At 42.2% G+C, this 18281-nt stretch overlaps 1 protein-coding gene across 1 annotated transcript in view; it reads right to left on the bottom strand.

The window, feature by feature from the left end:
- Positions 1–16100, bottom strand: part of XKR4 (XK related 4) — a 279703-nt gene extending 263603 nt beyond the window's left edge. The window contains exon 1 of the mRNA XM_081111582.1: positions 15219–16100. Coding sequence (XP_080967708.1) covers positions 15219–16030 — 812 coding nt within the window. The 5' untranslated portion in view covers positions 16031–16100. The remainder of the gene's footprint in view (positions 1–15218) is intronic.
- Between the last annotated feature and the right edge of the window lie 2181 nt (positions 16101–18281).

Below are 18281 nucleotides of genomic sequence, written 5' to 3'. Positions count from 1 at the left end.
GCAACTGAGAATGCATTTCTGAAAGTGTTCCCTGAGCCTCTATTCACCAACAGAATCAAGGCCAGGTACTGAGGAAAGCACCCCAGGCCCTGGTTAGTTTGGCCCAAAACTCAACCCACCTGCTCACATTCTTTCCCTCACAACTTCCACTCAGCCCTTTACAGAACACAGCACATAGTGTCTCTTCCCTTCTTTCCTTTCTGTTCGGAAGTCTCGTAGGTCCCACTGATAACGTTACTCCCTCCTGAAACCTTCCAGACAGAAGTCCCCCTGTTGGCCCTACCCTCCCAAGCAATTCGGCTCCTGCCATTGTTGATGCTTGATGCCCTGAGGTATAAGCAGGTGGAAGTGAGACAGGGAGTGCACTTCATGGACCTTGGTGTGCTCAGAACCTGCCCACAGTGAATGATTGGTAACTAAGTATTACATGAATGAATGAAGGCATTTTCACTCCAGGCTATTTGAGTTTAATGACATTTTTACATTCTCTGTGTTTTCCAGCATATCCTAACCTACATAACCACATGATCAGCTGAATACATAGAGGAAAATCATTAGAAAAATAACAGTAATGTAGATACACATGTTTCTTAAAGCATATTACTTGGGATTAAAAAAATCTAACAAATCAGAACCCATTGCATGTCATGAACATTAAAAATATTTGAAGTCCTGGCCAATGTGGCACAGTTGGCTGGAGCATCATTCCATGCACCTAAGAGTCTCGGGTTCAATTCCTGGTCAGGACACATACCCAGGTTGTGGGTTTGTTCCCAGGTCAGGGTGCATGTAGGAGGCAACCGATCGATGTTCCTCTCAGATTGATGTTTCTCTTTCTCCCTCCCTCTCCCTTCTTCTCGTTCTAAAATCAATTAAAAATAAAACATTTGGAAATCACTCAATCTCTTGGAAACATTATACTTTGCAAAGATGCCATTGATCTAAAAGAAAAAAATACATTTTTCATGAAATGCCACCCCAAAATAAGTTATAATAAGACTGCAGTTGGAAAGCCCTTTCTAAGCAACTCATATCCATTTTGGGGGAGCATCTTTTAAATAGGAAGGGGATTCTTTTGATCTTTACAGATGAACATTTAGAATTGCTTTTATAAAGATCCTGATTCTAAAGATTTAAATTGTGTGCGTTTGAGAATGAATTTTTTAGCTGTGTCTGCTTCTGAAAATGTTGAATTGTGTGCATTCGAGAATGAATTTTCTAGCACTTACATATGCTAGACTATTATAGAGTTGGTCCTCTGAGATAGGTCTTAGAGAGTTGAATTTGAAGTTATGTCACGTAGATGTAAATCCTGCTGGTCTCAGAGGGAGAGACGTGACTGGAAGAGGGGCTCTGCCTTGCATGCCTGTGGCTGAATTTCTAATTCATAAACAGATGTGGGGTAGAATGATAGTATATGCAAAGCATGATTGCATGCAAACTGAGGATTTAAATATAGGTTAATTACACACTATTCACACTGGACTGGAGCCTACTTAATATTCTTTAGTGTCACAATTTCCCAATGGCAATAACATGTATTTTACCAGTAGGTATCAAAAGAAACTGACACATTTTGGATAAAATTGATCCATAATATCTGTGTTTGAAATTTGGTATAAAATATCAATCCCCTGAATAGTATATTAGAAACCTAGCCTGGGTTAATAAAATATGAATATCGTTCCCCAAATGGATATGCAATTAGGTGTATAATATGCTCCATTTACATACCACATTTCATAGAATCATAGATATGGAAGAGTCTTTAGAAATTATTTGAAGTCTCCTACCCATCATTTTATAGTTGAGAAGCTATAGCAGAGTCAAGAATCAAATCTGACCTCCCTTAATCAGGTGTGTCTCTCCCTTTCCTGGTAGTCAGAGGAGAATCCCGTCATTGGTCTTAACTAATTCCCACTGGTGTCAGTAAAATTTAACTCATCGCAGTTTTCAGCACAGTTGCCATCAGAAAGGTCAGGAAATGCTGCTCCAGGTGATTCTCTTGGATTAATCGTGGAGTGGGAAGGTAGGGGAAAGCATAGATTTGGAAGCTGAAGTCATGAATGTGAGTGCAGACACTTGCTGCTTAGTAGCTGTGTCCACTTGGGCAAGCCTCCTACCTTCTCTGAACCTCAGTCAGTTCATCTTAAATGACAAGAATTATAATATCTACCTGGAGAGGCTGATGAGAAGACTGGACGGTTGAATATGAGTGAATGTGCTTGGCAAACTACAGCGGCGCTTTCGAAGGTTTAGTCTTTATGGTTATCATTAAATACTACTAAATCACTATATAAGCTCAGCATGTCCTTAGGCCCTACGCAAGGCAGGGAGCAGGGAAGACATTGAGGGTTTTATCTCCCAGAGCCTGTCTTTCCCAGGAGGTAATCTTATTCGCAAAATCCATTGTCAACCTGCCCCAACAGTGAAACCACTCACTGTGCATTCCCTGGTAACTTGTAGCAAAGTCTTATTCTTAGCATTTTGAAACAATTCACTTTGGATTTCCCCTCTTCTCACTCCTCAGGAACTGAGCTCTAACATTATCTAGAGCAGCTCTGCCCAATAGAAAAATAATGCAAGCCACCCATGTAACTTTAATTTTCTGGTAGTCACATTTAACAAGTAAAAAAACAAAAAACTCCCTGGGTATCTGACACTCACAACACACTTTGATTGTAAACAGACCTACTTCCAATGCTCACGCGCCATGTGTAGCTAGTAGCTACCATATTGAAAAGCCGTGCAGGTCGAGAGCCTGGCAGGATGGCCACGCCTACCCATAAGGCCGACAGAGAAAAATTAACTTAGTAACTCTCCACAGAAACACTGAAGGACACTAAAGGAAGCAATCACATCCCAGCAGAAGAGACGCGGAAAGAGCCCTAGCAACAAAAGTGACAGTATAGCAACACCAGCTGTTGTATGAAAGGGAAATTAGAAAACTATTACTCTGAAAAGAAGCACTTCTGGGAAGGTCATCCTTTTCTATTTTGTTTAATGTGAAAACGGGAAATTTGTGTAGCTATAGCTACACAAATATACATTTTATAAGGCACCATTCTCGTTATCTCGTTATTCTACAATACAAACAGTGCCGTGTTTTGTCATACTGTCGAATGTTGTATTTCTCTCACTCGGGAGGATAAACAGTAAAGTATGAAATCAGGCTGAACCATCTTATTTTTCCCATGGGATAGCCTGCCTTGTGGGCCTTATGGGTGCCTGTGAGGAGGTTAACTGCATGGAGCAGGTGGATTGACAATCCTTCCTTATTATTACCTAAAAATACCCTGGGAACTCCTGGCCAGCGCCTGCGCTTGCAGGCCTCGATGCCTAGCTCCATCTCCTTCTATTCCTCCCTTGGCTCCTCTTTCCCAGTGTAGATACACAGACTAAAGGCGAGGGTGAGAGATGCCTGGCTACCTGCTCCACTTGACATCTATTGGTGGAAGGGCCTTTATTCACCCTCATGGCCGCTTCTTTCTCACAAAAGTGTGAATAAGAATGCACAACCAGCCCAGCTCCACCTCTCTGAGCAAAGACTACAATCCTATGTCTTGGCAAAAGGTGCCAGCCCTACCTTCCTCTCCTCATTCTCTATCCTTGCGGTCTGGTTATTCTAAACCCAATACTTTCCTTAGTGGCCGCCTACATTAAGAAGGTCTGGTCTTTCTCTCACTACCCAATGTCTACCCCATCCCAAATGAGAGCATGGCACAAGGTCAGAGCACAGTGTAAAGCTGTGTGAGGTGGGCAGTCAACGTGCTGAATTATTTTCCTAAAGATCAGCTGGGAACAATAAAACTATCAAGTGATAGATTTTTAATAAAAATTCACTAAAATTTTTCACTTTCTATACCAATGGAAGATGTCATAGTTTTCTTTCTTTCTATAAGAAGGTTCCTTTGGCCCTAGCTGGTTTTGCTCAGTGGATAGAACGTCAGCTTGTGAACTGAAGGGTCCCAGGTTCGATTCCAGTCAAGGGCACATGCCCAGGCTGTGGGCTTGATCCCCAGTAGGGGGCATGCAGGAGGCAGCCAATCAATGATTCTCTCTCATCATTGATGTTTCTATCTCTCTCTTCCTCTCCCTTCCTCTCTGAAATCAATAAAAATATTTTTTTTAAAAAAAGAAGGCTCCTTTGTGTGTGTATGTGTCTACCCATTACAATTTCTAAGCACCAACCCTCACTATCATACTGGGTGAGCTAACTTTGGTGACAAAGCAAGTTAACATGTCAGGATCAACCATAATGTCCAGCCCCATTAGCTTACTCTCACCATTGCATCTGAAAGGGATTGTCCTTCTTCTAGAGCAGCGTAGATGCCTCTCTGCTTCTCAAGCTTTTATGGGTGTACTAATCTGTACTAATCCCTTGGGGATCTTCAAATTCAATTTGTGATTAAACAGGTTTTGGGTGAGCCTGAGAAGCTGCATTTCTGAGATACCTCCGAGAGAGACTGATACTGCAGCTACAGATCTTACTTTGAGTTGCAAGGCAATAGCTCTACTCTTAGCATGTATCAGACAGATTTCAGGGGTATGAACATGACTGGCCTCCTTTCTTAAACAGTGACAGCATATCCTTTTTAATATAAGTTCCTTGCTGTGATTTTAAGCTGATGTGTTGTGGAATCCCTGACTAAAAGTGTATAATCTCAGAGGGAAGGCGGGGTAGGTGGGTGGGTGGGTGGGAAGAGATTAACCAAAGAACTTGTATGCATATATGCATAACCCATGCACACAGACAATAGTGTGATGAAGGCCTGGGGCAGGGGGCAGGTGTGGACTAGAATGGGGTCAATGGGCTAGAAAAGGGGACATCTGTAATACTTTCAACCATAAAGAATTTTTAAAAAAACTTATCATTAGCCACTTATTTCTTTGTCATGCTATTCTCAGCAACTGATTAGAATGCCCAAGTAGTAATTAGTCAATGAGCTATTAATGAATTTGCACATATCAATAGTGATTGAGTAAGCACCTGCCTTTAATCACAGCTCTCTGCCATTCCTGCAGTGGAATGAGAACTTGGTCTCTATTCTTTGGTCTTACTCTCAATATCTGACCAGGCAGAAATTATATAACAAGAACATCAATGAAAGAAATTTCCTTCTAGTTTTACATTTTGAAGCATGAAAACCATGATTGGCGTTTGTGAAGCCCTTGAATTCAGATTCTTACCTACATTGACTGTTAGCAAGTCTGTTTCCAGCCTCGCTTGGATTCCCATTTGTGATGACATGCCTTGCTTGGCCTTCACCCTCTGGCCATTGACCTCTTGCCCATTTCTGATGTGTGTGATAACAGGGCTCTCAGGTCAAATACCTTCAGGTTGTAGATCCCACTGGTGCCCTAATATCAAACTGATCCCATAAACTTAACCATTGTTATCACAACTTCAGATCCTCCACTTACTCATTTGATTCAAAACTTATTTTAAAGTAGATAGTGTGTCTTTAAGTAATTGTAATTCTTATTGATTACTTTTCAGAAGTATGAACACAGCTAATATGTATGCTTTCACTAGGATGGTATTATGTTACCTGTTTCTATCTAGAACTCAATTTGTCAAACCCGACCATCACTAAATTAGGAAAATTCCCAAAGGACGTCTGCAGCTGCTACTCTTAATAGTAGTACATCCCCTAGAAATACGAAATCCTATGGTACATACTTCCTAATTTCTGTTATAACAATAGACCCAAGTATTCTAAATCGCTTTGGGGCATCTTCTGGAACTGACCTACATTTAAAAAAAAAGATTGTTATTAATTTTACTTTTGTAAAACAAGAAATTAATTGAGAAGCTGAAAGTCTATCAAAACAAAAGAAGCCTTTACAGATCCTTTCCCCTGCCTTCCTGAAGGACTTTTTCTTCATTGCTATGTTATATTGATACCATGATTATGCCATGTGAACTAATGATGGGAATTATGGGGAATCATTTTGCTACATTGGCTACCTTTGTTTTAGTTATTGACACTCTGCTACTGAAAAAAAGACCTGAAAAGTAAAGAATTCAGCCCAATACTAGTATCATTATTCATAACTATTACCTGAGCTACAGAAAGAGAAATCCAAACTGCTTTTGACACGGTTGAAATCTCCAGATGGGTGGTTCATAAAGGTGATTTTGTCCATCTTAAATAGAGTGTGTTTGATGGGGAGTCAAATCAAAGTCATTTCATAGACTAGTGGTTCTCAACCTTCCTAATGCCGCGACCCTTTAATACAGTTCCTCATGTTGTGGTGACCCCCAATTTCATTGTTACAAATTGAACACAATTAAAGCATAGTGATTAATCACAAAAACAATATGTAATTATATATGTGTTTTCTGGTGGTCTTAGGCGACCCCTGTGAAAGGGTCGCTCGACCCCCAAAGGGGCCGTGACCCACAGGTTGAGAACCGCTGCTATAAACCCTAACTTTTCTATGTATTCGTGATTTTCTGTTTGATTAATCCTCACCCACCTCCCACACTGCCCACTGCTTTGTTTACCTCAAGGATTCCCTTGACAGGAAAATAGGGCATATGCATAAATTAAACAAAGTAGAACTGGTTCAAACAGCCTACTTATGAGTCATGAAGATGAGCATGCCTCAGATGATTTTAAAACAAGTACGTTTCTTGTAATTTAAAAATCTGAAATGCTGTCATGGGATTGAAATTGTTCAGCTTCACAACAAATCCCTAATACCCAAGGGATCCAGTCAATGCCCATGAGGGAAGGTTAATGCTTCCTCCTCTTCTTGAAGCTGAGTGTAACATATTCCTATTCTTTAACAAGTACAGCCCTGGACACAGAATCGCTGTAGAGGGTTTAAATTCGATTTTCAGCACATTAGATCAGTGACAGTGTAGCCTAGGTCAAGCTTTTCACTTCAAAGCAAACCTGGCTCTGACAACAGCTTTCTCATTGACATAACAGGTAGTTCCTTTTAAGCCTGTGAAGCATTGTTCCTATTGACTAATCACAGCGCTCCCATTGTGCATTCCTTACTATATGAACTGTAGATGCCAAATTTAGCTTCCCAATCTATATGGTATATACCTTTGAATTTGTTATAAGTCAACACTTTTACCATCAGCTCCAAATATTTAGATATGTTTTTGTGAAAATAGCTTCATTAGATTATAACTAAAATTCAGAAATGAAACAAGTAAGTTACATTATACAAATAAGCTTAAGAGTGTCTTTTCATGTATAAACATCAGTTCCTAGGGATTAGACAATAATATTACCAAATCTTGGAAATCCTTTGTAGAGTCCCCTTTGACTTATATAAACAGAGAAATGGTGTAACAATGGCCTTAGAAGAATAAATTCAGAAGTTCTGGTGCCTATACTCTGGGCACTGGGCAAACAAGTAATTTATAATGAGATCAAGATCAGAATTTTAGACCAGAAAAAACACTTGGATTTTTTTATTTTTATTTATTTATTTTTTTTACCAATCACTTCATACAGATAGAAACATGACACTCAGGAGAAAGAAACTGAGAGAAGATCTAAACTGTGTGGGGCCCCACAAGCTGTGCTACCTCATCTACCATGTTGCTACAGGTACGTGAGAGCAGTTAGGTGACCTGTCTGGGGTCTGAACTATGGAGCTGCCAAATCATCTCTCTGACCCTTCACTGAGTCTAATTCCCCGGAGGACAGCTGCCTCTCTAAACAAGATCATCACTGGTATTCTAACTGATGCTTTATCTCATCTTAGAGTTAGGAAAGATCGAATGGTATCATACAGACCACTTCCTGCCTCTAGGGAATTTCTATCTCCATTTTAACTCTTCCTTAATTTCCCTTGCAATCAGTAGTTATCTGTACCAGTTCTATCCATGTACTAGGTGGTGGTAGAAATACTAGTGGGAGCTACAAACTTTGAGTAGATAAACAGGAATACCCAAAATACCAAATATCACTCTGTACATAAGGATATTCTCAAGCAATCAAGTGTAGGTAAGAATTAAGGGGAAAATATCTATCCCAAATCTTCCCCAGTCTGGCTTTTCTATCAACAAGAACAGGAATGCCAAATTAGGATTCTAAATGAATCTTTCTCAGAGGATAACTGGCATTTTGTAAAATGTAGCCCCATTTCCCTAATGATGGTACTCTAAATGATTTGTCATATCCTTTCTGGGTAACAGTGCACTTTTTCAGATTCATTGTACCATTAGAAACTCAAGAAGCCACCAAGCAGCAAGTTCACTACATTCTCATAAAGAAGAAAGAATAATGTCTGGGCCTCATTCACAGATCAGTAAATATTCATTGGGCATATACTCCTCCACATGGAAGCCCCACACCCACGAGAATAACTTGTTAAGGACTTGCTGACCAGCCATGCCAACAGTTACAAAGACACCATCATATAGCTGGAGGGAAGTCAGAATGATGCAATGCCAATCAAAATTATATTTCCTGTTGAGAATTATTAAATGTGTTGTCCCCGAAATCCATCTATGTATTACAACTATGTTATGAGATTACCCCTGGTAAACATTGTCTCAGGACTAGCACCACACTGCACCTTATATTTGATAATTCCTGGTCTTGCTTCTAGAGGCCTAGTTAGTGTGCCATGCAAATTCTAAAGCAAGTCCAAGAACTGTGCTAGTCAGATCAGCCAGCAAGTCTATGCAAAGGGAATCATCCTATTTATCTGTTTCTCAGTAACTAGTGCAATTTAAATTCATAGGTAGACTATTTCATTCAAACTGTAAAATTTGAAACCTGTTTCAGAGCAGGTTGTGTACTTGAATATTCAGACATTAAGGAATTTTTATAAGTGACTGAGCAAAGACTTTCAAAGCTACTGACTCAAGGATTTGTAGACACTGTTCAAAAATGATAGCATACATTTGTATAGATATAACTTGCAGCTGCTCTGTGGAGTTAGTCTGCAATTCCATTGTGAAGCAAACAGTGTATTGTCCAAAGAAATGGAAAAAATTACAAACTTTGCACTTGTTATTGCAAAGGTATTAAAACTTACCACATGAATTTATGCATAAATTATTCCAACTCATACCAAAACCCAAGTCAGTTCTCAGGAAACTGTCTGATTGTATGTGGATGTATATGGTAGGTAAGTCAGAGATTTAAATACCAAGCCCAGGACTCAAGGACATTGCATGGATTTTTTGATGCTCCACTGGAGATACCGGGTTCATAAAGCAATGACTAGATTTCAAAGTGACACAACTCCAGTATTTCAAGCAAACTCCTTCTTTGTCATCCACAAAAAAGCAAAGGTTAGTCCACTATGTTTAGAGCAGCATGTAATGATGGAAACTGTCAAAATCTCAGGGCTGGAAGATAATCTTGTTTAATCCTCTGTATAATAGTTAAAATCTCTTCTTCTGCAACTCTGCTTAAAATTTTCCAAACAATACTTAGACACTTCAGTGACAGGGAACTCACCGCTTCTAAGGAATCTTAAATGACCTTAAGATCCCTTTCACCACTTAAAAAATTCATCTTTACATAAAATTCCACTGTCTCTTCCAGGTTAAAATATTTTAGTGCTTTCTAGCGAGCTCTCAAGTTTTTAGGTTCCTCTTCTACCTAATCATCTTCAATCTCATTAACCATATTTCATGTTGCTTTTTTCCCCTCCCATGTAAATTTTGAATTCTAGCATAGAATGTAATGTAAAGAGAAAAATATGAAAAATTCTCCAAGTTTCCACATATGTAAAATGAAAGTGCTTCTTCACAGATTATTCTGAGAATCAAATAAGATAAAAGATATGGAAGCACTCTGAAAATTGAAGTGTGATAAAAATATAAGGAATAAGTTTTTAAAGACCAGGAAACCTAAATTTCAATAAGGTGAAGACCACAGTAGCCTTAGAACAAAGAAATCTTCAAAAAATAACAAAATAAATATTTGTCAAGAATCTACCTTAGTATAAATACAATTAAAAATGTCAACAATCTATTTTTTTGGAAAAAACTTTTGCACCATGTTGGGCCTATTATATGCCCCAATTATATCTAATATCAATCTCTTTAAAATCAATACATTTCCATGAATTAAAGAAATATGACTGAGTTAGAGGGGAATTGATTGCATGTCCTCTGAAACTCAACATTTTGCCATTCCTTTGGGTAAGACCTATTAACACTTTATAACAATCCCTTCCCCTTATAATCCTTCAATGGTTTCTCAATGCCTTCAGAATAAAATCTAATTGTCCAGCCCAACTAATTCTCTAGTCTCATTTGTAGCTAATACCTCTCACTCACTCTATTCCAAACACACACTTAACCTGTCTTGTTCTTTCTTGCCCCTCCACCTTCACAATAATCATATCCAAGACTTTACAGCCAATACCCCACTTTATTCAGATAGCAGATTTCCTCATCACTCAAACCTTTGTTCCAACATTCACTGCTCTAGAGTCTTACCTGAATGGCTTAGGTGGTTTGAATTTCCTGTTTCTATTATGGTGCTCACTTATTTCCTTGTGTTAAAATTATTTATCTACTTTTCTATCTTCCTTGTCAGACAGTAGATTCCTTGAAAAAAGATCTGTATTTTATTCATCTTGGGATAATTAGTAACTAGCACAGCACCTTGCATAGACTTGGTGCTCAATATATGCTGACTGAATAAACTAATGAATATGCAGTAGCGGGAACACAAATATACAGAAAATGACCACTCAAATTCAGAAAAGGGCACCAATCTTGCCTGACCTATATCGGAATTCAGAACTAACTCAGAATCAATAAAGATCTTTTTCAATAGCCAAAGGGGTAATCTATATGTTCTCTATTTTCGTACCCATTTCTTGTCTCTAGAACCTTTTTATCATTTGCAAAGAACTTTCAATTCTTCACATACCTTATACCATTTAATCATTAATGCTACTACAAGATCATGTTACTCAGCTGGGATTTAATACAACAACTTCAACATGTCCAAATGGTATAGTAAGAGCACTGGACGTAAGAGTCTGGCAATCTGAGCTTAAGTCTATGTTCTTCCATTTAACTACTGGAGTGTTATTAGAAAGACCTCCTAACTTATCCAAACTGCAACTCCCATTTGCCATCCTTGGTCAAAGTAAATTGTCATTTTTATTTATTATTGTCCTTATTATCCAAGTTGGCATTTGGAGGCAGCTAACTGAGCCAGAAGGAACATACACTTTAGGGTAAACAGGCCTGGTTTTGGGTCCTAGCCACATCGCATAATAGTTGAGTGATCTTGTGCCAGTTGCTTAATCTCTCTGAGCCAGTTTCTCATATAGAGAGATACTAATGCTTTCCTCTTAGGCTAGATAAAATAAGGAATATAAGAACATATGTAGATTTTTAAGTGCCATATAAAATTGTTATTATAGTTCCTTTTTGGCCAGGTTTAAGAATGGCATAGAACAATGTTCCTCAAAGTGCTTTATGTGCCACATTAAGTACAAGTTATTGACAACTGCACATTAGCCTATTAAAGGCTCTAAGAAGTCCTGCTGTAGAGACATCTGTTTAAACTGTCATTTTCCCAATATATTTGAATATGAAACACATGCTAATACCTTGTAAAACATCAAGTATGAGAAGAGCAGAAAAGCTGTTTTTTCACCCCTGTGACTCTCATGATAGATGTTCAGAAACAAAATCCAAACTAGTAAAAAATAGTAAATACTCCCCCACTTTACTATAAAAGTGAGGGAGTATTTGCTAAAATAACAAATAAACAAAAACATTCAGGTAGAATTTTAAGAATAAGTCACAAATTCTGAAGGAAGAAGACATCTAGAAATAATTGATCAGGGGTATAAAGACTAAAGACTGTACTGATTGAGCATTTATGATTCCCACTGGCTGAACTATACTCCTAGCAACTTCTGGAATTATGTGAAAAAACAAGAAAGAAAAATACTTTCTCATTCACTCACAGGCACTGTTCCTTAAAAGGCATAATTGCTCTTTTCACATGGTAGCAAAAGTTCACTTCATTATTTCAAATGGCTCTTTCCCAGAATAAACTCCTGTGACTTTAAAAGTTGCCATTAATTTCCCAGTAGTAAATTTTAATTAAAATGAATATGTATCATTGCTTTCAGCAGTTGCATTTGTAATAAATGTAAAAATACATGTGAATCTGCCCAAAATATTTAGAATAGAAATTTCTGAATAAGCAAACGCTTTGATGTTATTTCAAAAGATTTTATCTACAACAAGCTTTTAGAATCTGTCCCTTACCTAAAGTAACTAGAATTTCATGGATATACAATGAGCAGTTACCAACTTGACTAAAATTTATTCTATTGATCTTAGAAAGCAGCATGTTAAAACATGAATAATGACCTCTGAGCTTTGAACCATTCAGTACTCATGTGTTTCTGCAATATTTGTGGACTATTCATTGAAAAGAAAAGTTAGAAGAGGCAGAGGGATGTTCTAATTTAAGAAATCATAGTGGTCTAGTACAATAATCTTAGATTAGTTGCATTTCACTGGTTTGTTATCAAAGATGCATCTATCCCTTAAATTTCCATTCCAATATTCTACATTTAAAGAAGATGAAACTATTTCAGTTGCATATGAGTATTCAATTCAATGAACTTTCTGAACCCCTTTCAAGTCAGGTTTAAGTTTTAAGAAAATGAGGCTGTCTCAGATCATGCTTCGAACTCAGTTACCCCACCATCCCCCAAATACCTGAACCAGAATCCAGGAACAGTTATATTAGATAATTCAGATTTACATATTAAACACATTATTCTGAAATGTGGATAAATATCTAAAAATATTTCCAACAATACTTCCTCCCAGGTGACCATGCATTAGCAGAAGAAACTTTAGAGCAGTGGTTCTCAACCTTCTGGCCCTTTAATACAGTTCCTCATGTTGTGGTGACCCCCAACCATAAATTATTTTCGTTGCTACTTCATCACTGTAATGTTGCTACTGTTATGAATCATAATGTAAATATCTGATATGCAGGATGGATTTTCATGGTTACAAATTGAACATAATTAAAGCATAGTGATTAATCACAAAAACAATATGTAATTATATATGTGTTTTCCGATGGTCTTAGGCGACCCCTGTGAAAGGGTCGTTCGACCCCCCAAAGGGGTCACGACCCACAGGTTGAGAACCGCTGCTTTAGAGCCTCTCAGGAAAACACTGTAGAAATGCTTAACAAAAGGGTGTCATTTGTGAACATGTTTCTCCAAGGGCTGGATCAGTTAACGCATTTGTCTAACAGCCTGTGGTTTTCCTTCTGCCTTCAGCCTTACCCTTCTTTTCCTCCTCCCCTTTGATAGCTTATCTGTATGACCAGTTGACCCAGTGTCTGTGGTCTCATTGAGATGTGTTTAGGCCCTTTTCTTACTTATTTCCCACTTCCCACATTTTATGTCTTGAGATAATAAACATCATTTCTAATTGGGATTTGATGTAGAAGGAGTGGTAAATATAACTGCAATTAAAACAACTTCCTCAGTTCACAGAATTTGATAGCAATTTCTCATCAAGTATCCATCAGTAGGAAACATGGATAATTATTCAGTTAATAGACTGAGAAGGGTTTGCATTATATATATATATAGAATTTTAAAGGTGATTAAAAGTGATTTCCAAATTGTGCATAAAGTTTGCAAAAGTTACCAAATGCAATGCTAAGCAGATTAAAACTGCTAATCATATGCATTCTAGCCACTAAACAATTTCAGTAATTAAATCAAGCATTAGAGCTTTCCATCAAACTTGAAGAAGAGCACTAAGCTGTACATCTCCACAACAGTCACCCACAGGAAATACAGCAATCACACTTAACTGACATTTTATAAAGTCCTTTGAGTCCAAGATATGGAGGTCTCCGAGATCAATTTGTCTGACTGCATATTATATACCACTTTTCTAGAAAGTATCTGCTTAAAAATAAAAGTTTCACAATCTCAAAGGTCACTGTCTATGGCAATGCTTACCCTGATTTATAAAGCAATAGTCCCAGGAAAAGGCTGCAAAATTAATCACTGAACTTGCTCTTTTCAATAAAACACTATTGTTCATCACAAACAAGCATAAGTTTTTGGTTCTGTTCTACAAATGATTATTAACTTATCACAAAGTTAATCTTATCACCTAGTATAAAATAACTATACATGAAATTGAAAAGGACACTGACATAGCAGAATGTAGCCCAGTACACTTGCTAGGATTTTTCATCATTTTACTTAGAGTAAGTCAATTTAAACCAAAAAGCTCTGGGATGTAAGCATGTAAATCCTTTGATACAAAGAATTTTTGGAGATGTAAAATACTGCTTCAAAAGCTTTTAAAAACATATAAAAGTCCTAGGAACACATTCCTGAGTATGCTGTTCCATTATATACCTAAATCCAGGCAGTGACTCCTCAAATGATGGTTCCCTCTGCCTGACAAGTTCAGCCTCATATTCCAGTTTGAAGTGATGCCCGTGTAAGGAGACTTGGTAGGGAAGATGACAAGTAGCAAAGAAGATGCCAAGAATGATTAAAGTTTACAAGATGCAGCACCCCTTTTCCAAGTGTTCTTAGTTACATGAGCAATTAGATAAGGGTGATATTGCAAGATAACCATAAAGTGCCATCAGAAAAGTAAAGTCTGGGTCCCGTAAAGTGTACTAACTCATTTTTGGAGATACAGAGATATTAGATATTCTCCAAAAAAAGGCAAGCCGTGGCCCTACTAAGGTTTTTACTGGGAGCACAGTACTCCTCTAGCAGTGATCATTAAAATGTGGGTACTTTCCAGCAGCAACAACTCCCACCTAACTAGAATTAGCAGTTTTTCTCAGGGAACAAAAGAAGCCATCCAAATTGCAACATACACCTCAAATTTAACAACATAATAAACAAGGATTTTCACATGGTGTGACAAGGATCCTCTCCTACTCACTGAAACAGTGAGGGGGAAGGGTTGTAGCATATAAAGAGAGATACCAGTGAAGCAGAGTGGGGAGACAGAGGGATGAGGTGAGCAAAACCACTTTGCTGCCTTTCCCTTCTCCCTTCCCTCCCACCCTAGGCTGTGATCACAAATTTTAAAAATGCAGGACCCAGTTTAAAAAAAAAAAAACTGAGAGAGTATGACTAGGGTTACTACCACAGCAACCCTAAACGATTTCGTGCAAAAGCAAAGCAGTGGGGATGTAGTAGCAGCAGCAAATCTCCCTCTTCCCCCACCCCTGATACGGTACCTCCAGATCTGCCCGAGCTGCAAGATGTGGATGAGTGACTGCAGGAGCCAGATGCAGAAGGAGCAGGAGGCAGACCTGTGCTTGCCGCCGGCCCCGCTGCTGTTGCTGCCAGTGTTGGGAGCGGCGATGTTGCTCTTGCTGGCGTTGGATGCTTGCCTTTGAGGCGTGGAAGGACGAACCTCTCCTTCCGCGGCTGCAGATCCACTTCTCACCAGCGTCTTGCAATCGGCTCCGGGCTGCGAGCAGCTGGAGGCGGCGGCGGCGGCGGCGGCGCTGTCCTCGGTGCTGAAATCGTGCACAAACCAGCGGAAGCTGAACACTTGCACTGAGAGCGAGCCAAGCACCACGAAGAAGAGCGTGAGTCCGAACCACCAGCGCTGGCCTCGCAAGTAGTAGTCCACGGCAAGCCAGATGTCCGTGCCCACGTCCGCAAAGTACACGGCCACGGCGGCCAGGATCCAGAGGCAGTCCCACAGCGAGTAGCGCCGTTGCTCCCCGCCCAGGCGCAGGCACAGCGCCGCCGAGCTTGCCCCGCCGCCGGGGCCACCAACGCTGCCGCCCGGGCCGCCGGAGCCCCCGGAGCCGCCGCCCGAGCCACCGCTGCCCGAGCAACAGCAGCAGCAGTGCGAACAGCCGCCGCCGTCCGGGCAGCAGCCGCCCCCAGCCGCCTCCTCGTCCTCGGCTCCCGACCCCGACGGCAAGCCCGGAGCCAATCCCTGCACCGAACCCGAGTGGTCCGAGTTCTGCAGCGGGGTGAACGCCACGTCGCTGCTCTTCTTCATTTTCAGCCTCCCGTCTGACTTAGCGGCCATGATGCCTCCAAACCGGAGGAGAACCCTCCTTTATCTGACACCTTTCCCCGCTGTCTCCTCCTCCCGCCACCTCCTCGCCTCGCCTCGGCTTCCCTCCCTGGCGTCGCGGCTCCCCCTCCTCCTGCTCCTGCGCCGGCTCGCCCGCCGCCCGCCGCCTGCCACCGCCCGCCGTACTGGGCGCTGGGCCGGGCTAGCGGCGCGCCTGGGGCCGGCAGGAGCGCCGCCTGGCTGCCTGCGCGGAGCCAAGCTGCTGGCGGCGCCCCACGCGCGCCCCTGCCTGCCGCCCGCGCTCTTGGCCGTCCCGGCCCCGCCGCTGCCGCCCGAGTCGCCGCCGCCGCCAGCAGCTGGAGCAGCAGCGGCCACCCCGGCGCTCCTCGGACAGGCACATTCCTCTCCTCCCCTCGCGCGCGCTCCCTCCTCCCTCTTCCTCTCCTCCACCAGCTGACTCCGAGGGAGAGGATGACCTCATCCCTTCTCTTCCAGCTGCCGCCGCTCCCACCCCGGCTCGGGAGGGGCGAGGGAAGAGGAGGGCCCGGAGGAGGGGCCGGGACCTAGCCGAGCCGCCGAGTGAGGGTGGTGGGCTTGGCTGTCCCTGGGGTCGGGAGGAGCGGCCGCGGGGCTGCAGAGGAGACAGATCCCGGGGCTTCGGAGAACACTGGGTGAATTCGAGTCTTAGACCGACCATGGTGGGCGGGGCAGGAGGGTGCGAGAGGAAGGGTCCCGGCGGGTGTGGCGGTGGCCAGGCTAGGGAGGCGCCGACCTCTTTGTATTCGTTCTGTTCTGCGGGTACCTGAGAAGGGCCGGGTGTGCGGCTGGGGCGGAGAGGGCTGAGAGACTGGGTTTAACTGGTGGTCGCAGTGGGTGTGCCCAGCCGTGGAGAGCTGAGCTGGGAGATAGTGTGCAGAGCCCGTAAAGGCGCAGAGCGGAGCGCACTGCCTCGGGCCGTGGCGGCAGCGGAGGGTGGGCGGGCCTGCCGGAAACCAGGAGCCCGGAGCCCGCCCCTCGGGGGGTCGGAGCGGACAGCCAAAAGGCTCCCGGCTTCTCCGGTAGGCCCGGCACCTGGCTCAGTGGGGGGAGGAGGCAGCTCGGGCGCCCTCCGCGGCCCAGGCCCGCGCCGCCCGGCCAGTACTCCCCACGCGCTCTCCGCGGCCCGGCAGCGTCCAAGCCCGGAGGAGTGGCGGGCGGCCCTGGGCCCCACCTCCCGCTGGTGGGGTGCTGTGCTGCTCGCAGAGCCGCGGCTCGGAGCGCTGCTAGGCGGCGGGGCGGGGCGGGGCCAGCGGCCGCGGGAAAGTACCTGCCCGAAGGCTGAGCCTGTGGCGGAGATCTCCTGGAAGCTGGGAATGCCACGTCCCTCCTCCAAAACCAGAATTACCTTCTCATAATGCTATAGGAGTTGCAGACTTCATGTATCGTCCCACGACTCCCGAAACGACTCGAATAAATTACACCTGTGATCAGAGTGGTTCACCAAATTAGATATAAAGAGAATATAAAATAGTTTGCTGCTTGAAAAAGATTGTTAAAAACTCAATGCATATAAGATCCTCATGTCTTTTTTAAAAAATAAGGAAATTTAGCCCTGAACGGTTTGGTTCAGTGGATAGAGCGTCAGCCTGCGGACTGAGGGGTCCCGGGTTCGATTCCAGTCAAGGGCATGTACCTTGGTTGTGGGCACATCCCCAGTGAGGAGTGTGCAGGAGTCAGCTGATCAATGTTTCTCTCTCATCAATGTTTCTAGCTCTCTATCCCCCTCCCTTACTCTCTGTAAAAAATCAATAAAATATATTTTTGAAAAATAAGAAAATTTAGGTTTTTTTATAATTTGTCTTACCGAACTCTTGCAATGGGAGAGTAAGGGAGTGCAATTCTTAAATTATACTGTGAGTCACATGTTTTAAGACCAGAGGGAAGTGAGGCGACACGTGTTACACTATGGTCTTCCAAATCTGGAGGCAAAACATAACACCCTCCTCCTTCCCTGTCCTAGACACCAGGCTCAGCTCGAACTAGCGTTATGTGCCATTCTTAATCAGTAGCATTCTGAAGTAGGAGTGCACAAATGTGTCTGCATGTAGAAATAGCCACCCCAGACATTTTGTTGTGCTCCAGCTCATCCAACCTGGACAAAGTGGAATTTGCCCCACCCCTGGAGACATCATTTTTTATTCTTAGACTGGTGCCCTGGGCACTGCCTTACTTGGCATGTACAAGTCCAGTTTTTCTAGAAAAAGGCATGATCAGGTGGTGAATG

Source organism: Myotis nattereri (genome assembly GCF_964212035.1).
Source record: "Myotis nattereri genome assembly, chromosome: 17".
In the NCBI taxonomy this organism is placed as follows: Eukaryota; Metazoa; Chordata; class Mammalia; order Chiroptera; family Vespertilionidae; genus Myotis; species Myotis nattereri.
Note: the sequence above shows the minus strand (reverse complement) of the source record. Positions and strands in the feature narration are given on the sequence as shown.